The sequence below is a fragment of the Trachypithecus francoisi genome, unplaced genomic scaffold (genome assembly GCF_009764315.1).
Source record: "Trachypithecus francoisi isolate TF-2019V2 unplaced genomic scaffold, Tfra_2.0 Contig01585, whole genome shotgun sequence".
In the NCBI taxonomy this organism is placed as follows: domain Eukaryota; kingdom Metazoa; phylum Chordata; class Mammalia; order Primates; family Cercopithecidae; genus Trachypithecus; species Trachypithecus francoisi.
The window spans coordinates 9,741,038-9,766,417 of record NW_022681444.1 but is presented as its reverse complement, the minus strand read 5'-3'; the positions used below and the strand labels follow the sequence as shown (position 1 = coordinate 9,766,417).

Below are 25,380 nucleotides of genomic sequence, written 5' to 3'. Positions count from 1 at the left end.
GTTCTGGTTCCAGCTTTGATGTTAACTGGCTTCAAACCATTTCACCTCCATGGAGTCCAAACAGGGGTTTGGGCCAAGTAACAGTAGGTGCCACTGAGCACTCCCTGTGCTGTCCTCTTCACCTGCGCATTCTCTCACTGACTCCTCACAGTCATCTGAGATGGGAATGCCATTATCTCCATTTAGATGTTCAGAGTAGGTAGGTAGCTAGGCCAAGCTTTCCAACAGCAGAGCCGAGACCTGATTCCAAAGCCTCAAAATGTTAGGCTTCAAAATTGGGTATATTATGACCATGTTAAAAATCCAGGCCAGGCGCAGTGGCTCATGCCTGTAATCCCAGCACTTTGGGAGGCCGAGGTGGGAGGATCATTTGAGGTCAGAAGTTCAAAACCAACCTGGCCAACATAGTGAAACTCCGTCTCTACTACAACTACGAAAATTAGCTAGGCATGGTGGCACACGCCTGTAATCCCAGCAACTAGAGAGGCTGAGGCAGGAGAAATTGCTTGAACCTGGAAGGCGGAGGTTGCACTAGACAAGATGATGCCACTGCACTCCAGCCTGGGAGACAGCGAGACTGTCTCAAAAAAAAAAAAAAATCCATCAGGCCATAATTCTATGCCTGTTCAACTTAGACGAGCACCAGGATCTTTTTTGGCTCTATAAAAAATAAGAATTGGCCGGGTGCAGTGGCTCACGCCTGTAATTCCAGCACTTTGGGAGACGGAGGCAAGTGGATCACCTGAGGTCAGGGGTTCGAGACCAGCCTGGTCAACATGGCAAAACCCTAAAAAAATACAAAAGTTAGCTGGGCATGGTGGCTTGCGCCTGTAGTTCTAGCTACTTGGGAGGCTGAGGCAGGAGAATCACTTGAACCCAGGAGGTGGAGGTTGCGGTGAGCCAAGATCACGCCACTGCACTCCAGCCTGGGTGACAGTGAGACTCCATCTCAAAAATAATAAATAAATAAATGAGAATTGACAAACTTTATAGAGCTTTATGGATTCAGAAGATCCTAAAAGTAAGCCAGGGCAAGACTTTTCATACTGACTATCCATAAACTACTACAGCCCCAGAAGTCATCTTGCAAAAAAAAAAAAAAATCAAACCTGCACCTCATCTTATTATCAATTTGCAGGCAAAACAGAGGAAGGAGGAGCATGTTAAAGTATACCACTGGGATGCCATCAGCAAAATCCAAACTGTGGAAAACTCCATAGGAGATAACCCAGTTTCTTCAACAGATAAAATGGGGGCACGGGGTTGGGAGGGCATCTCTTTAGTTTGGGAAAGACTTATGAGACATGTCAGCCAGCCACATTGTGTGGGCCATATTTGGATCCTGATACGAGCAGACTTGTAATAAAGTGGCATTTACGAGGCTGTTGGAAATCTGAACACTGAACTGGATGCTTGATAATATTGGAGCATTACTATAGATGCGGGTGTCGTGGTTCTGCTTTTGTGCATTTGGAGCCCTTCAAGGAATATGTACTGAAATATTTACAGATGAAGTAGTATCATGCTGTTATTTGTTTCAGAAGAGTAACTTAGGGAGGGAAAAGGAGGTGGAGGTGGAGGTGGAGATGACAAGACTGGCCAGGAGTTGGTCATTGTTGAAGTTGGGATGGGTTCATGGGGTTCTTTGTACTATTTCATTTACTCGTGTATATGTTTTTAAATCTTCCATAATAAAAAGTTTTTAAAAATCAATTAAGTTGGTACTTTGGGCAGGGAAGGGGTTTGTTGGATTTTACTTTGTTTTGTTTTGATTTAGTAGTGCCCATCGCTGACAAGAGCAGAATGAAATAGGTGTGTTCATACCTTTCTGGTTGGCATAACCCTTGTGGTTAGCAGTTTGGCAGATTATATCAAAAGCCTTAAAATATTTGTATTGTTTGCCACAGTAATTACAACTTTGCAAATCTAGGGAAATAATTCCAAATGTGGTGAACAAAAGTATACACTGCGGCCATATTTATATTAGGGGAAACTTGGAAGCAACCTGAATGTCCACCAATTAGAGAATGGTTAAAGAAATTATAGGATATCCTCTCAATAGAATGTCGTGCAGCAATGCAACACTGATTTTGAAGACTATATAGCAGTATGGAACAATACTTGTCATAGTTTTAAGGGAAAATTTGATTTGAAAATATACATGGCTGGGCATGGTGGCTCGCACCTGTAATCCCAACACTTTGGGAGGCTAAGGAGGGCAGATCATGAGGTCAGGAGTTCAAAACCAGCCTGGCCAACATGGTGAAACCCCATCTCTACTAAAAGTACAAAAATTAGCTGGGCGTGGTGGCACACGCCTGTAATCCCAGCTACTCAGGAGGCCGAGGCAGGAGTATCGCTTGAACCCAGGAGGCAGAAGTTGCAGTGAGCTGAGATGGCGCCACTGCACTCCAGCCTGGGCAACAGAGTGAGACTCTGTTTCAGAAAAAAAAAAAGAAAATATACATAGATAGTTTCATTATAACAATGTTAGAAATTCAAAAAGCATAAGCCTTTGATAATAAAAAGATTGAAAGGAAGTACCCCAAAATGTTAATAGTGATTACGTTTCTATCGCAAGACCAGGAACAACTATCAAGAAGATAGGAAGAACCTTTATTCTCTACATTTAGATTTTTCCGTAATAAACATTTATATTTTTAACTTTTTAAAGTATTAATTCACTTTAAAATATCAAAATTAACTTCTAATACAAAAAAATTTGAATATAAAATTTCTAGTGTTATTAGTGTGTATTTCTAAAATCCATCTTAAGAAACTTAAATTACAAAGGCAATTTATCATTTAATTAATGTCAGCCAGGTTTTGGTGTTTCAGGAAACAATTACTTAGTCACCTAGGCTTATTAGCAAAGAAAGTTAAAACATGCAGTTGCGAACAGTGGCCCTTCCAGAGGAGACCTGTGAAGAATGTGTTGGGCGTACATTCACTTTAGCCTAGTGAGAAGGTACTGATTTCAGTGCCTGTAACTACAAAACTCGGCCGGGCGCGGTGGCTCACACCTATAATCCTAGCACTTTGGGAGGCCAAGGCAGACGAATCACTTGAGGTCAGGAGTTTAAGACCAGCCTGGCCAACATGGTGAAACCCCGTCTCTACTAAAAATACAAAAAAATTAGCCAGACATGGTTGTGTTCGCCTGTAATCCCAGCTACTCGGAAGGCTGAAGCAGGAGAATCGCTTGAACCTGGGAGATGAACATTGCAGTGAGCCGAGATCACACCACTGCACTCCAGCCTGGGTGAAAGAGCGAGACTTCGTCTCAAAACACACACACACACACACACACACACACAAACTGTAACTCAGTTGCTCTCCCTCCCTCCCTTTCTTCCAATAGGCTCCATGTTGACTAAAGACAGAGTTACTCACCCTACCTCCATGTTTTATTGGCATCCTTAGATAGGGATTTTCAGTTCCACAAAAAAATGACCCATTGATTGGACATAGGATGATAAAAAAATAAAGAGACCCACTGAACATTACATGGTGTGACAATATTTAAAAGTGCTATGCAGAAATAGGATGCCTTTATTAGCATTCCCTTAAATGTAAATACATGTTTTTTCTTACCATGTTTGCATTCAGTACTATTTAAAGTATACAGAAATAGAGCTATCAACCTAACACTTGAAATTATTGAAGGAATCAAATGTTGGAGGTGTTCACTGATAACCCAAGACTAGTCAAGGAAAGAGAAAGGTTGTTATTGGGGACGATCAGTTGGAAACTGCAAGGAACGGGGACATGAGGAAGGGGTGATTGGAGGTGGCATCCCCAGAAACTGACGGCAGGTTGGAGTTGAAGGATCAGGATTGCTGTCTGGGGCTAAGGCTCTTACCTTGTGCAGCTCAGCAGGCCTTTCCTTCAGCAAATTCTGTGACATCAAAGCCTCATCAGAGCAACTCGGACGATGGGCGGGTGGGTCCCGGGCTGGGGTCTGTGTCCAGGGTCTCATATACAAAATGAAAAGCTTTAGCAAAGTTTTAGAAGAGTTACGTGAGCCCCTTGTCTTCATCCGTATATTGTTTATTGTTGCTATAATAGAATACCCGAAGCTGGGTAATTTATAAGAAAAGAGATTAAGCTCACAGTTGTGCTGGTTGGAAGTATAAGAAGCGTGAAGCCCATATCTCCTTCACTGGCTGGTGAGGGCTTTTGTGTTGCACCGCATCACAAACATCACAACATGGTGGAAGGTCTAAGGGGAGGCAACACATGTGAAGGACAAAACCCGAGGGTGTCCTGGCTTTATAACAACCCACTCTCTAGGGAGCTGATCCAGTCTCGCCAGAGCAGGGACACAGTACCTCGAGAAGGGACCCAGCCATTTCTGAGGGATCCACTTCCTTGACCCGAACACCCCCGACTAGGCTCCTTCATTGTTTATCCCAACACCACACTGGGGATAAAATTTCAACATGAGTTTTGGTAGGGGGAAACAGCCATATCCACACCATAGTGTCCCTAAAGAAAGGAAGGTGCTGTTTCTATTCTTGGTGCTGAGCCTATTCCAGCAAGCACAGCAGGTTCCTTTTACCCTGGCATACATGAAACTGCACTTTTTTTAGGATTTTTTTTTTTTAATGTATAATATGTGCTTAGGTTCTGAGAGTAAAAGTACTTCAATGTATTTCCAGGATCATGTTTCTTTTTTGGAGATAAAATTCAGCTACTTTCCTTTTACCTCCTGACTTTATTTGGTATTGCTTTTCCACTTTTACCAGTTACTTTAAATAGATAGTTCAACCAAGAGGCATTTGGTACCTGCCTTTGCTCTGTATATTGTACTCTGTACATATTGCATAGGTCTACGTAGGGCCACGACATAGTACGGAACAGCACGCTCACTAAATCCTATAATTGCCAGAATTGTAGGATCCTCGCCTTTGAAAAAGAAAATCTTAAAATGGGAAGGGGAAGGATTTTACTTTTTCCAGCAGATAGTAAACATGTAAAACCTGTCCTCAGAGTTTGTAAGCCAAAAATATAAATAAATTTAGGGAAGTTAGACAAGTTGAGGCCCAAAACATTTTTCAGTGATTACAGAAAGAACTTGCTGTTACTGAGAGTTCGTTTTCCAGTGCTGGAGGATCCAGAGGGCCAGCACCGTGAATCCAGTCTCACTGGATCAGCCAGGTGGTCATTTTTTCTCATACTCCTGCCCAACGTTGTGTGATTTGCATGCTCAAGTGTCAGCTTACATGTGTTTGACAGGTGACCTTGGGAAAGGTGTTGAAAGTGATCGTCGTCATGCGGAGCCTGTTCATTGATCGAACAATAGTAAAGGGATATAACGAGAATGTCTACACCGAAGATGGCAAGGTAAGCATTCTGGAGTCTTGCGTGTTTCTTGATTTTCTGTATCCCAGAACAAATGTAGTCGAGTCTCAGGTGAATGACATTAAAAACTAGCAATCATAGTGGAAATGATCAACAAACAGATTTGTCAGTGTGAGGGTGAACACTTTATGAAAAAACATTTTGTTCTCTCTGCTTGCATTTTTCATCAAGCTTCTGCTTTTTCCTCTAAGCCTGATGCCCTTAGTTGAATTTCTAATTTATCACCTTAGACCCCAGTTGCCTCATTAAATGTGTCTTCTGAGGAAATGGATTTTTTTCCCCAAGTCAAACAGCTCCTCAATAGCCCAGGGTTCAGCATTTTGCTTTTCCTAGAACCATGAGGAAAATTCCTGTTCATTTGACACAACCTGATGACACTCTTTTTCCACAAAACTAACAAGTCACCCTTAGGAAGTTGCTGTGCACAGCAGCATATATTGAATACTGCTGTTGAAAAAGACGTGTTATTTCCACGGGTGACTTCTTTCATGGAAAGTTCACCCGTGTGAACCCCTAATTCCTTTTGACTGCACAGTCTCCGTATGACTCCACAGAGAGCGTCAGAGGATGCTGATGGGAGCTGACAGCCTTCATTTGTGTTTGCACCGGAGTGTAATGAGCACCCCGCCTGAGATGCCCCACACTCTGCCAGGCCACTCTCAGTGCGGAGCCTGGTCTCCCCACCCCATAGGGAGCCTTTCCTTCCCTCATGACTCATTAAAACGTAAAAGTTTGTTAGCATGAATACTGGTACTCACCACCCAACAGCCACATTATAATGAGAATAGAATGTTCTTCAAAGAAAGGTGGTAACTGTGGCTTAGCACATAGCAGGGCGTTCCATAAGAAGCATGGCCCGTGATATAATGAGATGTGTGTTTTGAACAAGTAACCCAGCATTTCCACATTCCACACAAGTGTTGTCTACATGGGATGCTACTCTTGCTCCAAGGACTGTGCCCAGTTCTCGTAAATTTCCTCATTGATACCATATCATTCACTGAAGGGAGATTTACTTTTTCTTTTTGGAAAAACCAAATGTCTTTGGAGCACGCGTGTAAAGTGAGTAATCAGTCAGGTATGGTCTGTGCGTCTGATTTGTCAACTCTGACAGCTGCTCCAGAAGGTTCCACACTGTCGGTCAGCAGCAGAGGCAGTACTGAGGGTAGTGTATACCCTCGCAGAGACCATGGGCAGTGGCATTTTGAGATGCCATTCTTGTTGGGTTTTTTCAAAGTTGACAACTTCATAGTCACGCCTGGTACAAAACATAACCCTTGCTTGTCAAGGACTTAGAAGCGAATTGGAGAGATGAAGAACAAATACGTAGAAAGGTGAGTCATAATCAGGACCGTGCTACTAGAGTTACCAAACTGAGGGTGCAAATGAAGCATGCTCTGAATTGAGATCGTAAGGAGGAGTGGAAATTTACCTACTTTGCATGGTAACTTTCACATTCTATTTAATTGCCCCTTCCTGAAAGTGTGCGAAATAATACACTTAAAGCACTTGGCACTTTGCCATCTAGTCGATACTCAGTAAATGATAACTGGTATTATTTTTATTCTACACTTAAAACAATGGTCTTGGAGTATAGAGTCTCATAGGTATGGTGCTTCCAAAATGCCTCTGATCGCCCCTCCTCAGCTGCCCCAGTTACTTCCTTCTTTCTTGTCTTCACCCTTGACTTCCCAGTTTCCCAGAATTTTTTCTCCCTCTGCGCATTCTCTTTGGCCATTCCCATCCATGTCACCCACACAAGGATCACTCATGATTTGTTTCTAGATCAGACTTCTTCCCATGTTCCTCAGGTTTAGCCTGTCCAAAACAAAACTCATCATCTCTCTCCCTAAACTCAGTTTCCCTCCTCTTTTCCTTATCTTGTTTAACAGTACCAACACCTAATTGGTTAAACCTTTCTTCCCTTCATCCCGCTGGTCTAGGCTGTCAGTGATTACTGGCAGTTCTCCCTCTTAAGTCACTGTCAAACCGGGCCCCCCATCGCTCTCCACCCCTCTCGCTCCTCTCCGGTTCTCATTATCTCTGCACTGAAGAATGCACGCACCGCCTCACTTCTAGTCTCCAGTCTTGCTTCCCTCACAGTCTGTCCTTCACTTGGCTTCCAGAGCTGTCTTCCTAAAATACACATGCGAGCGGATGATTCTCTTTCTTTTCGCCATCTCCCCCTTGCCCAAAGCAGCCCTCCCCAAAGTAGGAAAGTAGGATATTAATAGATGTGAGGCAGAAAGCAATGCATGGTCAAACAAGTTGGAGAAACTCTGGGTTAGAGAAAGTTCAGTGGGTTTCTTTACTGTGGAAACCAGTTTGCTGATGTGCCTTATGAATATCTTAAGGGAGTAGAGAGTATGCAATATTTTCCCAACTTATTGGACCACCAAATTCTTTTTTCTTCCTTTATTCTTAGAACATATTGTGACATTGCCATTTTGTAGAACATACTTCTGAAAACTCTGGCTTGTAGAATAAAATCCAGGCTCCTCTGCAAGGCATCTAAATGCCTCATGGCGTAGCCCCTGCCTTCCTTTCTGACCTCATCTGGCATCATTCTCTACACACACCTCATCTTATCTCCAGCCTCATGTACTCCCTGTAGCTCCCAGGACATGCCAGACTCTTTCACATATTTACACATTCTGTGCTTTTTGCCCTGGGATCCCTCCTAGTCCACCTGACAAAGTTTTACTCTTCCCTTTACACTGGCTGAATGCCATCTTCCTTCCCATCCTGTCTCCATTTTCCCAAGAGCCTCTTTGCTTATGAGCATGGGCTCTAGAGATGGCCGACCTGGTTTGCCTCTCCTTACAGCACAGAGTAATCATCATTATCCACACACCCATAGAATTCAGAACAATCTTTTACTAGTACTAGAATTAGTGCATCATGATTATTTACATGTCCATCTTGCAATTAATAAAAATACTAACAGTACCAACATACATTGGTCAGGTAGGCGCTGCACAAAGCGAACTTTGCCCACAGTGACTGTGGAATCCTCCTCACAGCGTCATGATGTAGGGGCTGCCCTTAGACTCAGTTTACACATGGAGAGACTGAGACCTGGAATGGTAAAGTTGCCCACAGCCACACAGGCCTGGATCTCAATCCTGCATCTGCCAGGAGCTCCTCAAGGGCACAGGCTCCATCGTGTGACTCTTTGTCCCTAGGGTGCACTTCTGTGCCAGGAGCATGGTAGGAGCCCAGTCCTGTCTGGGAGGAGATGATGAAAAAGCCTACTTGGGATATGAAAATGCTCAAGCTGGAATGCAAAGTGGAGAATCAAAAATGAGAAATGGGACTAAAAGGAGCGCCAGGAATTGAAGTCGTAAATAAGTCAAAGGATAAAAACAGACACACGAGTAAAGGGAGACCTCGGGCCTTCCTGAGGAGAGATTAGCCCAGCTTCTCTCTTCCTCCTAAGGAAAATGGCTGTGCATTTGGGGCCCTGGTTGACATCAGAAGTGTGGTGGGACAGGAAGCCTTGTGTCCCCCTTTACAACTGTATGCATTGGCCCAAGCAGTAAGCAGAGACCCTAACACTGGAAATTGCAAGACTGAGAGAACCAGGCCCCTTTGTTACTTTAAGGACACACTGACCACATTTGGCAGAGAAGCTCTCAAATGACTGCTCCACCCAGAATCTCATCCTAGCCAATTTGATTAGCCCCTTTTTTTCAGAGCACTTCACAAATGATAAAAATAAACCATGCAGACATTATTAGTGCTCTATTTTGAGTACTCTGTGTACTTTATTTATATACAATCTAGGCATTAGTGCAATTAACGTGTTGAATTGTCTGGCACAACCCAAATGAAATGTGGCTTCTGGAAGGAGCCACTGGGGCCTGATATGTGTTCTGCAAGAGCACGTTGTTGCTGGAGACGTCGCTGCTCCTGGGACGCAGCCCTGCATTTGCTGAATTGGTGCCTAGGTGGCTGCAGGGGGGTGTTTTGCTGCAGTCTCCTGGAGCACAGCCACAGAGGCCTGGGTGTGGCTCAGGAAGCCTCCTATGGGCTTAACTTCTGCCTCTGCGGTTGTCTGTGTCCTCCCAGCCCGAAGCAGCCAGCACATTCGAAAGTTTCATGATCCTTATTGCTGCTCTAGTGGCCCAGCACCACCCCTAATTTCCAGACCTTGCAGGTTTTTTCCCCATCAGAATCCAGCCCAGCAAGGCTATCACTTTGCTGTAACAACCACAACCATGACCCTAGCCTCCTGTCTCTTTACCTGCAATGCATATTTTTGATACCAAGGACCAATAGCCTGATTCCTCTAATAAAACAAAAATGCTTTCGGACTTACCAACCACTTACTCATTGTAATCAGGGAGTAGCAAGAGCCATGACTCAGCATGTTAAAAGGCAGGTTTGAAAATGAATACCTGGCCATTGTCCTGATTTTATACCAGTCAGACTTAACTGAAAAAATATGTGTCTCGGTTGAATTTATCTTATTAGGGGATTTAGGTTATGTTAATGCTATAGCTTCATTAATTACCCCATATCAATAAAAAAAGGCAGCTTTTAGCCTCCGAGCATAAGAGAGGAAAAGAAATGGTGGTATCAAAGGAAACCTTCAAAGACAGCCAGCGCTGTCTCCAGGGTAATTTCTGATCCCCGCATTCTTCCCACTTCAAAGTTGGCTGTGTGTGTGCATGTGGGTCGAGGGGGTGGGGAGCTGAATCTGATTTCTCTAATAAGTGTTGGCATCAGCCCTGTTTGATATCAGATGCAGGGAACATTTTGATTTGTTATAGCCTTTGAAATTGTTCAGACGACCTTCAGAAAAATGGCCTCTTGTTACTTCTAGGGGGAAGGGTGAAAGCCAGGGAAAGGGGAATCCAGTTTAATTCGTATGCAGAGGATGCCCTGAAATTGTGCTTTCAGCAGTTTTTTAGTAACAAATGCATGTCCTGATTGAAAGTGAAAAGTTGAAGAATAATAGACCTGTAACATTGCGTTCTTGGGCGAGGCTCTTGTTCACTCTTTTATTCTCTGGGGAGGGTGGGCGGATTTGAGAGGGTGACCACATAGAAGTTGATGGTTTTGAAAACATGGGTCACCATGGAGAGATCTGTCACCATAGCTGGTTTACAGCATTCTACCCAAACCGATAGGCCTATCACCTATTCACCTTGCAAGATGAAGCTACTAAATAAAGGTTCTAAAAGTTGGAACCTTGTGTGGCTTGTGAGTTTTATTTAGATAATTTTGAATCTATTCCACTGTTTTTTGAAAAGAAGTAAAGAATTGATAACTTTCTGATGAGCTGCCAAAATGTTCACGTGCTGTTAAATGAATTTTAGCGGCAGTGGTTGTCACAGCAGCAGGCCTCAAAGCAGAACTGTGCTCCCGGAAGAGCTGCGCAAGTGACAGCTTAGGGAGCGTGCAGCCCCAGCATCCCGCCTGCCATCTAGCTAGAAGGCAGTCTCTTCCTCCCAGGGGAAGAGCTGGGCCTCTGCACACAGACTTGGTCTCGCATTCCCCACCTCGCATTAACTATGCAGTGGTGGACAAGTTACCTAACTTCTCTGAGCCTCAGTGTCCTCATCTATGAATCGGAAAGGATTTTATCAACCTCATGTTATCGCCAAAGGAATTTTAAAAGATAATGCAGGTAAAGGGTAGGCCGAATGCATCATCTTCATCAGTAAATGGCATCTGCCCTTGCTGGTTGTGATGGAGGTGGTGGTGGTGGTCAGCATTGCAGACAGAATCACTTGTCTGCTGATACCGGGTCGCTCTGATTGTTCTTGTCAGTGAATAAATTTGATTTGTCACCATTTTCACCAGTTCTTCCTGTGTATCAAGAGGTCTTTTGATATCTTGGTGTTTGCCCCTAAGAACAGATGTGTCTGTGCTAAAGCGGTTGGTCATCTGCAGGGTTTGTTTTCATTTCACCTGAGAACAGACCACACCCCACCCTTAAAATACTTACTCCAATCCCCAGAGGCCAGGAGGCTGCTCTGAGACTGCAGACTCAGCCACCAATTACCGCAGGGTTGACTTTTGTGTTTTCAGATCTTTCTAATGCCTGCTCACAATACTGAAGGGTGCTTTGCTTTCTTTTTCCTGGCACTATAGTTCAGAATAATTTCTTGTTCATCAGGCTGAAGGTCTGCAGCTTCCAGAATACTCCTTTTTTGAATATTGCAGCCAGCAAAGAATTGGTAGCCATGTCTGCCTCTGCAGCAAATAAGCTGAAGCTAATAAATACTCACTTGGATCAGTCCTGGCTCCCTGAAATGAATTTCTGAAATCTTCCTGGCCCTGAGGAGAGGCAGGGCATTGACTCCAGAATGCTCATTTCATTGGCTTTCTTTGGCATAAATCTAGCAGAAAATCAAGTCCGAACCACCTGCTGTGCACTCCTAGCAAAAGAGGGCCCTATTGTTCAGTGGTCCTTTTCCACCCATGCGCGCCAGGTAAATAGACCGTATTGTCTAAGGTCCTTCTGTCCCAGATGGTAGGAGCTTTTCCCTAGGGTCCTGAATAATATATTTAAACCTTTTAAAAAGAGCATCATCCTCACTTTGAATAAATGTGTGTGTTGAGAATCCACAATGAGGCTGGAGAGGCCATGTTTTCACTTAACCTATTCGTAGTTTTCTCTAGATTTTTTAAAATTAAAACATTTTGCAGATACTGAAGGATTTTTAAATATGTTTATCCTTAAGATAAAAGCTATAACTTTTTAACCTAGCAGATTCTTCTTTTCTGTTTTTCTTGGCTCTGTGTTTGTGTCTTGGTCTGCTTATGTATGATGTAAGCAGGCAGGAAGGGTAAACAGTGAAGAAGTTCAGAAGAAACAGCTGTGGGCTCAAAATGGAAGGAGAACTGTATTAGTTCCAAGTTCAGACATTGGTGTTCCTCTTCCTAAAATTGAGATTTAGCATCTTTAGATTCTCCCTGTCATCTTGGCAGTGATTTTGGTACAACTAAAAGATGCAAAAGTCATTCTTATTCATCCTGCAACCCCTGAATAATCTTTAAATGCTGCATTTGTTAAGCCCTGGGCTGAACTGCTGCACTAAGAAAGTAATATGAACCTGATTTATCCTCCCAAGTATGACCAGCTGCCCAACAGTAGTTTTCTCCAACAGAATTGATAACGTGGGGAATTAATTTCATATGTTTCTTTTGAGGTTTCCCTCAGAGTTATCTGGAGGTAACATGTCACTTTTCCCCTTGCAAATTGTTGAGCTGTCACATTGTAATTCCAGCGCTGGAAGATCTTTAAAATTCTTACTCCATCCAGTGGTTTAAGTTGGGGGCACTGACTGGCAATTGACATCACCTTTCTGAAGAGCAGTTTAGCCAGAGTAGAAGGAGGGTGATCTGTTGAGGGTTTTTGTGGCAATCCAAGAAGGAGATGGTGCAGGCAGTGGGGGTAGGGAGAGATGGGTGAACTTGAGGTTCATTTTTCCGATTGAATGAATGAATGCTGGATCAGTGAAAGCTCCTCCATGATTTGTCATGGAGTGCGATGAACTAAACCTCTGCCCTGTCCTGCAGAAGTACAGAGCGGCCTCCTCAGAATCATCTTAACCTTCTCTACTGTCCTAAAAGTTTTCAAACACAGTGAAATTTTCATGAAACTAATTGTGAACAGAGAAAAGCCAGGAGAACTAAATGTATATGCCTGTTCACAGCCCTGCTTTTAATTCCCAAGCACTGTTTTCAGAAAGCCAGGTTTTAGTGTCTTCCGCAGAATAGACACAGAGCTCTGAAGTGTTCTGGGTCAAATGCAGCCCATCCTGTCCTTTCTTCTTAAAGGACTTTTTCTGTCCAGTGGCTTCCCAGTGCTTTCTGGTGCTCCAGAATCAATCACACACCACACAGGCCTAAAATGCCATGGCCCAGGTTCTACCTGACCACTGGCCAACCCCAAAGGCAGGTTCCCAGAGGCTCATTGACCAGGTTTTCCATTCACTCAGCTCTTGAACTCATATATTAAAGTCAACTTTTTAGCACCTATGGGACACAGTGATGGCTTTCTCGTTTCCTCATTGCCCTTGAGCCGTCTCTGTCAGCACTGTATTGTGGGTAGTTCTATTTTGCTGTACTTAATTTGTTCTAAATTCTTGAAACAAAAGGCATTAATCTGGTATATCATGCAAACCAGTAAAAACCAAAATAGTTTTGGTTAGAATGAGCTACTGAAGTACCCTGTGTGTGACCAGGTGTGGCCAGAGGAGAACTGGACTGGGTTTACCGTGAGCCCTTCCCACATGCCAACTCACACCTCCTCCAACTTCCTCATTCGTCAAGTAGGGGCGCCGTAGAGCAGGGGCTCTTGACCAGCCAGGCGTCAGTTACCCTTGGGAGCAGGGCTACAAAACAAACAATGGAACAGGCTCTTGGGCCCGCTCCAGCCACTGATTCCATACTCTAGGGGAGGAACTGAGCAATCTGTGTATTAAAAAACAAAAACCTTCCCCCAGGGGCTTCTGATGCCCAGCCAGGATTTGAGCACCACCAGATGAGGCCATCTGTAAGATGCCTCGCCAGAGAGTCTTGGGCTCGTGAACGGCTCTGAGCTGTTGTTTCCCCATCTGGAGAGGAAGACTGTTCGTGGGACCAGCCACGTGGGCCAGTTCTGGGAATTACACGAGTGTGTGTGGAGGGCCTAGTGCAGTGCCTGGCATGGAACAGGTGCTCAGCAGCTGGATGCTGCCAGCTTTCCTCCACTCAGAAAAGACCTACTGATGCCCACGACATGCTAGACCCCATTTGTGGACCAAGGGAGGCAGTGGGAAGGAAGACAAGCCTCCTGTCCTCACCGAACTTCCATCCTGTGGGCAAGTCAGGCAGGAAACAAGTAAATAAAGGAATAATAGAGCTTCAGGCAGTTTTAAATGTTATGAAAACTTCAAATTTTGAAATGGTAAAGAGGGCCCAGCATAGTGGCTCATGCCTGTAATCCCAGTACTTTGGGAGTCCAAGGAGGGCAGATCACCTGAGGTCAGGAGTTTGAGACCAGCCTGGCCAACATAGGGAAACCCCAGCTCTACTAAAAATATGAAAATTAACCAGGCATGGTGGCACACACCTATAGTCCCAGCCACTCGGGAGGCTGAAACAGGAGAATCGCTTGACCCCGGGAGGTGTGGGTTGCAATGAGCTGAGATCACACCACTGCACTCCAGCCTGGGTGACAAAGCCAGACTCCCATCTCAAAAAAAAAAAAAAAAAAGTAAAGAGAATCAAGGTAACAGGCACTGGAAAGAATGCTTTGATAGGGTAACTGGGAAATGCCTCTCTGATGAGGTGACATTTGAGCTAAAGGGGGTATAAGAAAAGCTACACAGGGGTTTATGGGAAAAACAGTTCAGGCAGAGGGCACAGCAAGCGCAAAGGGCCTGAGGCAGCATTGACCTTGGCATTGAGAAATGCAAGAGCCGTGGTGAGAATCAAAGTTGCAAGTGAGCCGGGGGCTCAGCCTGCAGGAGCCCTGGAAGCAGCAGGTACCTCGGTGACTTCCTGTATTCCTCCATTTGCTTTTCTTAACTTACCGACAAATGGATAAAGAAGAAATTAAGTCGGACAGTTAAGATCCTTTTCAACCCTGAGATCCTATTATTCTATAATCAGATTTTTTTCCAGTTTAAGAAGGGTTAACAGTAGTTACAATATGATTTCTTGAAGTCCCAAATTCTAAGACCAATGCTGATGATCCTTCTCTCCTTTCTCCTCAGCTTGATATATGGTCCAAATCCAACTATCAAGTATTCCAGAAGGTAAGTTTTACTTTTTGCTTCTTCCTCAAGTGGCATTGGGAAAACCTGAATGCTTTGAGATTTGAGATTTGGTCTCAAAACAGAGGCTTTTGAAAAAGTGAAAAAAAGCCAGAGAGAAAAGGATGCTCACTGTCTGATTCCATATGTATGACATTCTGGAAAAAACAAAACCTTAGGGACAGAAATCAGATCGGTGGTTGCCTAGGGGAGGGTACAGGGAATTGACCCCAGAGGGGCACAGGGGAACGTGGGGTGGCGGGAATATTCTGTATCTTAATTGTGGTGGTGTTACACAACTGTACGTGTTTGTCAAAACTCACAACTAGATTACTGCAAAGAGGCAGTCTTATTGTATGTAAATTATATCTTAGGAAAACCATAGGTTTTTGAGATGTTCCAAAAACTGGATTAGTTTTAAAACTCGGTTTCTCAGAGCCCTAGGGGTTTCCACCGGTGCCCAAGGGATGCACCAAGGGAGGCAGGCTGGCAGTCCCTCACCCTGCCCCTTCCCCACTTTGTGCTCTGGGGACACTGTATCTTTTTCAGATATTGGGCTTCCTTATGAAAAACTGTTATGGGAAATGTCAGACAAAATGAAAAGTGACCAGAGAAAATTCATTTCCCCAGCTCCTGACAGAGCAGGGCCCCTTCCCTGGACCAATTCAGGCCCTGTGGCTGATGAGAGTTCTGTGCCCCCCACCACACCCCCACCAGTCCCCACAGTACTCAGGGCCAGCTCCCTGCAGGGCAGCAGCCCACTTCTTCTGTTCTCATCCATCTTCCGTCTCTGGTCTCATCCAGTAGTGAAATAAGAGAGTTGGCCATCATCTCATTCATTCCCTCATCCAGCTCAACAACAGGTATCCACTCCCCAGCACTTTGGGAAGGCAAGGTGGGTGGATCACCTGAGGCCAGGAGTTCAAGACCAGCCTGGCCAACGTGGCAAAACCCTGTCTGTACTAAAACTATAAAATTAGCCGGGCATGGTGGCGGGCGCCTATAATCCTAGCTACTCGGGAGGCTGAGGCAGAAGAATTGCTTAAACCTGGGAGACAGAGGTTACAGTGAGCCAGGATTGTGCCGTTGCACTCCAGCCTGGATGACAGAGTGAGACTCTGTCTCAAAAAAAAAAAAAAAAAAAAACCAGTATCCACTGAGCCCCTTTGCCAGGTGCCAGGGCCACAGAGGAAATTCCCAACAGGCAAGGAAGCCTAACAAATAACTCCAGGTGATTAACTGGGGGTTGTGGCCAGGAACCACAGGGGGGCCTCCTTCCGATTAGGCTAGTCAGAGGAAGCCTTTGTAGGGGAAACTGAGGCAGGCAGTGTGAGAAGGAGGAGCCAGCCATGCGAAGGGGGAACAAAGTGGAGGTAGAAGGCAGGGTTCAGGTCAGGAAGGTACCTCTAGGCCCTGGTGCAGAATTTGGATTTTATCCTTAATTCAGTGAGAAACCACTGACGGAATTGACACAGGGGGATGTGATTTTGAAAGCTTGGTCCGAGTTATCCCCACGATGAAGAATGGTTGTGTCCACCATGTGCCAGGAAGCATAGGACTCTTTTGTAGATTGAGGTGAAATTCACATGACATGAAATTAACCGTTTTAAAGTGAATGCTCCTTGGCTTTAAGTGCATTCACAATAGTGTACATTCACTACCTCTGTCTGGTTCTAAAACATTTCCTCACCCCGGAAGAAAATCTGGTGTGCATTAAGCAGTGAGTATAGGACTTAGTATCAGAGGGGCGTCATGGACCACCCTCTGGTGGTGTTTACTATACATCAATCCACAGCGTCCCCGGGCCCCTTTTTGGTGATAAGGGCTAGGCAGAGGACAGGTGCCTAGGATTAGGGAAGCAGTCTGAGGCTGAAAACCACACATTTAGGGAACCTATATAAGTGTTACAGATTCATGATCTAATCACAGCTAAATGCAATGTACTACCCTGGATTGGATCCTGAAACAGAAAGAGGTTACTAATGGGGCCGGGCACAGTGGCTCATGCCTGCACTTTGGGAGGCTTAGGTGGGTGGATTACGAGGTCAGGAGTTTGAGACCAGCCTGGCCAACATGGTGAAACCCTGTCTCTACTAGAAATACAAAAATCAGCCAGGCTTGGTGGTGGGTGCCTGTAATCCCAGCTACGCGGGAGGTTGCAGTGATCCACTGTACTCCAGCCTGGGTGACAGAGTGAGACTACATCAAAAAAAAAAAAGAAGTGGGGGAGGGAGGAAGGGGTTACTAATGGAAAACCTGGTGAAATCCAAATAAAGATTGGAGTTCAGTTATGAGTGAGTAACCAGTGTTTGTTTCTTCGTTGTGACAAATGTGGCATAGTAATGGAAGATGTTAACAGTGGGGCAACGGGGTGAGGGACACGGGAACTGTCTGTTGCATCTCTGCAGCTTTTCTGTAAATCTAAAACTGCTCTAAAATAAAGTTTTAACAAAGAAAATCGTAGCTTTACTCTTCTAACAGCCCTTTACCCAACTGAGCTCCCTGGAAATGTAATGGAGAAAATAGCCTCCCTCCCTCCCTCCCTCCTTCCCACCCTGTCTTCCTCCCTGGTCCCTGGATCTGGAACATAAAAGAAGGAAGGGTATGGTTACGCACAGGCTTTAGTGCAGGGAACTACATTTCTCATCTTAGTGTTCTTATCTAAGTCACCATACTGGAGGTATTTACTTGCTTCGCATGCAAAAGGTCTCAGCCTTCAATGCTAACATTTTCCGTGCTGACTGTCCTTGTCATTTTTCCCCCAGTGGCTGGTTGAAAAATATTCTGAGGAGAAAGAACACTGCTCATTATCTGTATCTTGCTCTGCTTTAATAGTGAAGAACATTAAAACGGTCGGTTTTTCCCCTCAACCTGGTCCTTATCTTCATGTCCTCTGTGGTATTGCAATGCATTCCCTCCTCCTGGCTCCACAAAAGGTGAATGATGACTTCTTGAGGGCCGCAAGCATTGCAGCTCATAACTTGGTCTTTAACAATGGTCCATTTCCATTCCAATACCCTTGACGAGGGAGGGGCTTGCACATGCTCACTTTTGCCTGTTTGTTTTTAATGTTCTTGTATTTTTTAATGCAAGCAGAAAGTGTATTAGGAAGTTGTAAGATGTGTGAAACACAGATTTCGTGAAGCAGATTTAGAAAGACAGTGCTATATTTTTATCCTACCTCCCTTGAAAATAACCTGCCAGGCACTCTTTGTATTTGTTTAAAATTACAAACACACTCTGAAGCAGAAGTGTTTAAAATTTGATATTAGTCTAGTTGGAGAGATTTAGGAGCATCCGCCAATTCCTTCCTTCCAGTCTGTGTAACACGTTTTAAGTAGTAAAAATTGATGAATTCTAAGGAATGGGAATTTTATGTCACTGGTGAGTGGCATATTATGTGTATTTGTGCAGAAGCCTTTCTGAGATTCCTTTATCATCTCTCCTTTCACCTATTATTAACTAAGTGGACTTAACCTCTGATATTGACCTGTACCAGGTTAAAGAAACACAGTTGGGAGAGGTGGTAGTGCCTTCTGATTACAACTAAAGGCAGATAACGTTGAAGCCTTTTTTTTTTCAGGGACAAGTAAGAAATTAGTGAGTCCTCTCTCTTGCCTACTAAAATGTCTTCCATTTGCTGTCAAATGAAGGAAACGTATTGGAAAATAATATACAGAATTAAGCCTAATCCTTTATCAATAAAGTCTTCAACTAATCATCATCACATGGAATGAGTTTGGGATCTTGTAAAAAAAAAAAAAAATGTCTTTCTGTGTCACTGAGCTTGTGGGAGATGGCGGTAGAAAGCACAAAGCATGCATAGTGTAGCCTCCATCCCACCAGGGAAGTGACTGCCGTGCCTGTTTCCTCGCGTTCATCTTAGTGGCCAGCAGGTAGACCTCCCTGTGCCACCACCAGGCCCTGCACTACATGCAGAGGTGGGACCACGTTGTCCTTTGCAGATTCAGAGACCTGGCACAGTTTATGGGGTGACGTTAAGTATTTCAAACCTAAATCACCAAAAGAGAAGGATTCGGTGGCAACATTTCTAAACTCTGCTTTTTAGGATTTGCTATTTCTCAAGATTCTATTTTCCTCCTGTCCACCCACTTATACATGGGGTGTCACGATTGATGTTGCTTTTAGTGTTTCCCAGAAAGACACTGTTTGGGAGCACTGCGGCAGACATCTTCCACCTGCTCTGCCTGTTTACACCCAGCCAAGTCGACTGGCCAGGGTGGGGTTAGTTCCCAGCATCATCCAGAAAAGCTCAGCCTGCAGCAGTGGCGGGAAGTGCACTGGGGAGCAGCGTGACATGCTGGAGGAGGCTCCTTGGTCATCAAGAAGAGGAGATTGCTCAGGTTGAAGATATGTCCTGACAGTGATGGGAGGTACCAGAGCTGTGCCCACCTCTGAGATGGGAGTTCTGGGCCACCAGCAGCAGCTCACATGGCATTGATGGCGGAATTCTCCTCCTGCCCTAGCTGAGGTAGAACCCCGAGAGCTCCCTCTCCTAGGCCTTCACTATGTGGTTGCAGTCACTGTGTTGGGTCTGTTTTCTTGCCCACAAGAAGCAGCCGTGGCCAGCCCAGAACAAGGGAAAGCAGAACTGGGAAAGCAGGAAGCCCCACTGAGGTCTCTCCTTCAGTGTGACAGGGGAGGGGGATTGCCTTGCAGAGCCAAACCAAGCTAACACTCACCTTTTTATTTCTGGCAAACAATGTCAGGAGGTAGGAGAATGGAAGCATGTCCCTGTCACGTTCTCTCAGGCCTATGCCTGACCCGCTGGCTTACAGCCTGAGCACCTGAGCTTCTGCAGCAAATCCCACCACAGGAAGCAAAATTCTGCCTTCCTTTTGTCTGCAGACGTTCACGCTGTCAGCAAGCCCTTTTCACTCTTCCTCGTTAGACCCCTTACCCAAGTGTGGAAGTAGCAGAGGGCTGGGGACAGCTTGCTGTGGGTCTGTGGCTGCTAACAGGTTCCCATCATTTACTGTGGTCCCTGGAGGCTCCTTGCACTTGGTCCTAGGATGAAGAAGCTTTTTATAGCCAGCAAGTCTCCAGCAGAGTAGATTCAGAGAATGGGACTTAGAAATGGGTGGGGCGGGTGGTGGGGTGACCATCTGAAAGGGCAGAATCACAAAGAGCTAGGAAAGGTTTCAGGCGTGTTCATATTTTTCTGACATTTAAACTCTGCAGGGGCAGCCACTGTTTTGATCGTTAACCCCTTCATTTCAAAACAGCATGGATTTTCATCCAGCAATTTAGGGAGAGTGAGAGCAGACTGACAGCTACTTACTGCATTAAGTCTTGCTGGGGTGAGAGGTAGAGTGTGTGTACCGTCCAGGTAGGCAGGGGACATCGAGAGAGAGGCCCAAAGGGACCTGCACACACTTTACAGCTTTCTCATCAGAGATAAGGGACAGCATGAAAGTAGCCCGCAGATGTCCAGCTCTCAGTCCACAGTCATTGCAGAAGGATGAGTAACCCTTTCAGTTCTGCACCATCTGAACTTTTAGCTGTGAGCAAATGGATTGTCCATGGTGGGTCATGTTCTGGGCAGAGTGCCACTTGCTTCTTCATTCCTTTGTTCATTTATTAGTTGATTGTTTTTATTTTTTTATTTTTTTATTTTATTTTTTATAATGGAGTCTCATGCTGTTGGCCAGGCTGGAGTGCAGTGGTGTAATCTCAGCTCACTGCACTCTCCACTTCCCAGGTTCAAGTGATTCTCCTGCCTCAGCCTCTAAGTAGTTGGGATTACAGGCATGCGCTACCATGCCCAGCTAATTTTTGTATTTTTGTAGAGACGGGGTTTCACTGTGTTGGCCAGGCTGGTCTTGAACTCCTGACCTCAGGTAATCCACCTGCCTCAGCCTCCCAAACTGTTGGGATTACAGGCATGAGTCACCACACCCGGCTTGTTCATTCTTTTTAATATGCAAGACTAGCCCCTAACTGAGGCAGACTTTATCAAGGTCTGTTTACTTGGTGGCCACCTGGTGCTTTTCAGTACAAGAGATTGAGTCAGCCCTAGAAGACTCAGTTCTCTGAAAAGTGGGTGAACACCTGATACTGCGTTGGTGGGTACACGGAGAACCTAGTTGACTCCCAACCCCAATAGTATTCACAAATCCTCACCTATCTCTCATTCCACCTTCTAGGGAAGGAAACTGTTTCAGCTTGGGATCACTCCCCAGGGATGGGACCCATCACCCTTGCCTGAGTCAGGCTGTGCTGCATACCTCACTCGGGTGTGTGGAGCCGCTGCAGCGTTTCACACCACTAAAGAGGCCCCACCAACAGTCATTACGTTATTTTATGTATTTATTTGAAACGGGGTCCCACTCTGTCGCCCAGACTGGAGTGCAGTGGCATGGTCTTGGCTCACTGCAACTTCCACCTCCCAAGTTCAAGCAGTTCTCCTGCCTCACCCTCTCGAGTAGCTGAGATTACAGGTGTGCACCACTGTACCCAACTGAATTTCTTTTGTGTGTGTGTGTGTGTGTGTGTGTGTCTGTGTGTGTATTTTTAGTAGAGACAGGTTTTTACCATGTTGGACAGGCTGGTCTTGAACTCCTGACCTCAAATGATCCACCTGCCTCAGCCTCCCAAAGTGCTGGGATTACAGGCATGAGCCATTGCACCCAGCCACGTTATTTTCAATCTCTAACATTTCCTCCTACCAGCCTCCTCTGCATTTCCTTCCAAAAGCCTCTTTTCAAATGCCACAGATGAAGGCCTGGAAGAGGCCATGGTTGTGATGAAAGTTCTAAGACCTCAGGCCAGATCTCAGTCCTGTTCCCTGTTCAGCACCCTGCACAGGTGAGACCCCCACATTCAGAGGGACCCCACAGCCGAGAGCAGCCTCCCAGAGTCGTTGAAGGCCTTTCTGCCTTTTACAGATCTCGGCCCTCTGACCATCCCCCCGCCTCTTATATGGTGATTAACTTTTTCCAACAGGGAGAACTTACATTGTAAGGACAGAATGTGGTGTCATTTTCATGTGTTTCTGTGCGTTCTGTTGCTGCCTCACAAGTGTGTTCCAAACAGATAGAACTGAGGGGACAGCTTTCATCCTTGCAAAGGGAAGTGGGCCGCTTCATGTAGCAAGACCAAGTCCTCTCCGTGACTCCAATGAGTGGTGTGCCCAAGAGATGTGTGTGTGAGCCCGCTAGTGGGCTGGCGACGGGCTTCAGGGAAGGAGTGGCGGCAGACAGTCCCAGGGCGTCCCTGAGGGCAGCCCTTCCCTCAGCTGACAGCTGGACTGCATTGACAGGTCACCAGGCAGAAGCATCGGCGTGGGGTCCTGGGAGCTGAGAGCCGCAGGGAGGGTCGTCAGGCTCAATTCGACAGCCGAAAACCCTTTTACCGCCACCTTCTCTCTTAATCATCTTGTTTGAATATTCATAAGCATCTAAACCCCGGACAGATTTGATCATTTGTTCTCCTCTTATGCCGCCCCAGTACCTTTCCCGCATAAGGCTCTCTCAGCCCCTGCTGAGTGTGGGCATGGCCCAGGAGCTCACATGGACCCAGTTTTATGGCTAAAATTGAACCAGAAAAGCCTGGGCCATCCTGTTAACTTTCTTAGGGCACGCTATGTTGCCCTGGAAGTGGTCTGTGGCTTTCTACCATTAGAGGAGTCACAGAGTAGTCATCTGTCATTTCTACAGCTTACTTCTTCCTGAAGGGTTGTGAGGGCTGCAGTGTACTCAGGTCAAAATCTGAAAACTGCTTCTGGGAAGAACACCCACCTTCCCATTCCCCAGGCCTCCGTCCTCAGCCCATAGGGCTGTAAGCTCCATGCATGGGCTGCCAGCATGGCAGGACAGCCCCCGCCCATCTGCTCTCTAAGCCCAGGCTGACCTCCCACCATGTTCCCCACAGCGACCATCCTGGAGAGAGGCCATATAGCACAGTGGCTAAGAGCCATTTGCCATGTCATCAGGTCCCACCTCCCCCACTTATTTCCTGTGTGGATTCACTTGCCTCAGTTTCCTCATCTGTAAAACAGATGTAGCTAGGCGCATGGGTCATGCCTGTAATCCCAGCACTCTGGGAGGCCGAGGCAGGGGATCACGAGCCTAGGAGTTTGAGACCAGCCTGGGCAACATGGCAAAACCCCATCTCCCCAAAAAATAAAAATTAGCTGGGTGTGGTGGCATGTGCCTGCGGTCCCAGCTACTCAGGAGGCTGAGGTGGGAGGATGGTTTGGGTGTGGGAGGTTAAGGCTGCAGTGAGCCATGAGAGTACCTGCCCCACAGACTTGGCGTGAAGTTGAATTCATAGGTATGAAGTGTAAGGTGAATTTCTCGTCCACCACCTGGCTGACTTCTCTGAAGGGCCTGTCAATGGTGACACTGTCTTCTCCTGAGAGAGTTATCCCTCCATCCCCTGTGAGCAGGCTTCCTCCCACAGGCCTCTTCCTCAGTGACCACCCCTTCCGTCTGTGCTTCCCGTATCTCCGCAGTGGACACGGTGGCTCAGGGTATAGGCTGGAGTCAGACAGACCTGGGTTTGCACCCAGCTGTCGTGTGTGAAGTCAACCCAAGACCCAGCTGCTATGACAGACCTACCACTCCCACCAAAGCATTGTCCGCCTTCCCGTCTTTTCAGGCATGTTATCTGCGCTTCTGGTCACAAAGTGGGCTGAAGAGCCTGTGAGACACCACAGTTACAGCCACGCAGCAGTGCCCTTTGTGCAGCCCTGAATTGCTGATGTAGGCAGGATCCTGGGTCCAGGACCTGGATCAGTCCCTAGGGTCCTGGGAGGGCCAGTGGCATAACCAGTGATCTCCGGAAGGCACCCGAGATGGAGATGTTGTGCCCCGATTTTCCGCTTCCCCCACTGAGCAGGGGTGGCTGGGGGGCCGGCGCCTTGGTGGCTGAGCTGCGTCTTGGCGGGTCTCTCCCGGCTCTGCAGTCTGCGTTCTTCTCCGGTCATCACCTCAAGTTTGATGGAGAAGTAGGTGGTACTGTCTGTGTTTCCTGGGAGCCCAGATGTCTTTGGATGTTTCTCTGACTGCAAGGCTGTTCCTGCAGAAAATAGTATCACACCAAGTGGGTGCAGAACAATTCAGGTGTCTTTGGGCTTGGACTTTCCTGGCAGCCAGGGACAGAAACTGACGTTTTGCCATCTGGAAAGCACTGAACTTTTTTCTTTTCATCTAAATAAAAAGCCTTAATTCCTTAATCCTGGAAATGTCAAGGACCCTGTGCATCTCCTCCCAGCCTTGCACAGGGCCTTCGGCAGACGTGGAAGGCGGTCAGGACCCTGGAAAGCGCAGCCTCTCACAGGGCCTTTGGCAGACACGGAAGGTGGTCAGGACCCTGGAAAGTTCCCTCGTGTCTACCCAGGGGCTCCCCTGTTCGCCCAGGCCCCACCTCCCAGGCAGTGCCCACCTCTGCTTCTCTACCCCATCCCTTCCCTGTCACTCTACTTCCCTTTCCCCAGTGGCTGAAAATCAATACGTACACTCCTGTCCACTTTCTCTCCCATTCTCTCAGGCTCCTGCTAGGTGAGCCACACCCAGTGCTGAGCCGCAGTCCTCTTGGAGACCCTGAGCTAGGCCCAGGGAGGATGGAGATGTGGCAGGTGTGACCTCAAGGAGAGCATGGCTTGGGGGACAGAGGCATCTGATCACAGGTCTGGCAAGTGCCCAGCAGGGGTGTGCAGAGGATGCTGCTGAGAGTACAGGCAAGGGACCTTCCCCTAGCCGGGGGGTGGGTTGGGATGGGGAAAACCCTGAGCTGAGTCCTGAGGGGTGAGAAGGGCTTAGCCTGACAGGAACATTCCAGGCAGAGGGGCCACTTGAGCACAGACATGCAGCCAGGAAAACATGTTGGGGCAGAAGGCGGATTCCTCCACGAGCTGGCATTGCTGCCATGGAAGGTGGGGACTGAAGGGAAACGGCTGAGACCCAGGTCCGCAAGGCCTCCTTTGCTCCTCCAGGGCTTTCAGAAGGATGCCGTAGGTGGCTGTGGAGTGGCCAGCGGGGGCGCATCACCCCTAAAGGCTGTCTGCGACCAGTCTGCACTGAAGGGTCCAGGGAGTTGGGGGCTTCCCTCTCAGGCATCAGTGGCACCCTGGCTGGGACTTTAAAGAGGATGAGGTTAGAACCCCCAAACCAAACCACATCTCATTTATAGAGGCCCTGGTGTGTGCCAGAGATCTTACTAAGTACATCCACAGACTTGCCCCTCTCAGACACAGAGCTTGATCTCCAAAGTGTCAGCAGGGATTTCTGGCAAGATG

At 46.5% G+C, this 25,380-nt stretch overlaps 1 protein-coding gene across 4 annotated transcripts in view; it reads left to right on the top strand.

Moving 5' to 3' along the window:
• The window catches only part of MED27 (mediator complex subunit 27), a 216,232-nt gene that overhangs the window by 177,537 nt on the left and 13,315 nt on the right, over positions 1-25,380 (top strand). For 2 of the 4 annotated variants that reach the window (XM_033194590.1, XM_033194585.1), the window contains exons 5-6: positions 5,239-5,346; positions 15,081-15,122. In XM_033194590.1, the coding sequence (XP_033050481.1) occupies positions 5,239-5,346; positions 15,081-15,122 (150 nt within the window). The remainder of the gene's footprint in view (positions 1-5,238; positions 5,347-15,080; positions 15,123-25,380) is intronic. The other 2 variants (XM_033194605.1, XM_033194600.1) reach the window with 1 other exon arrangement.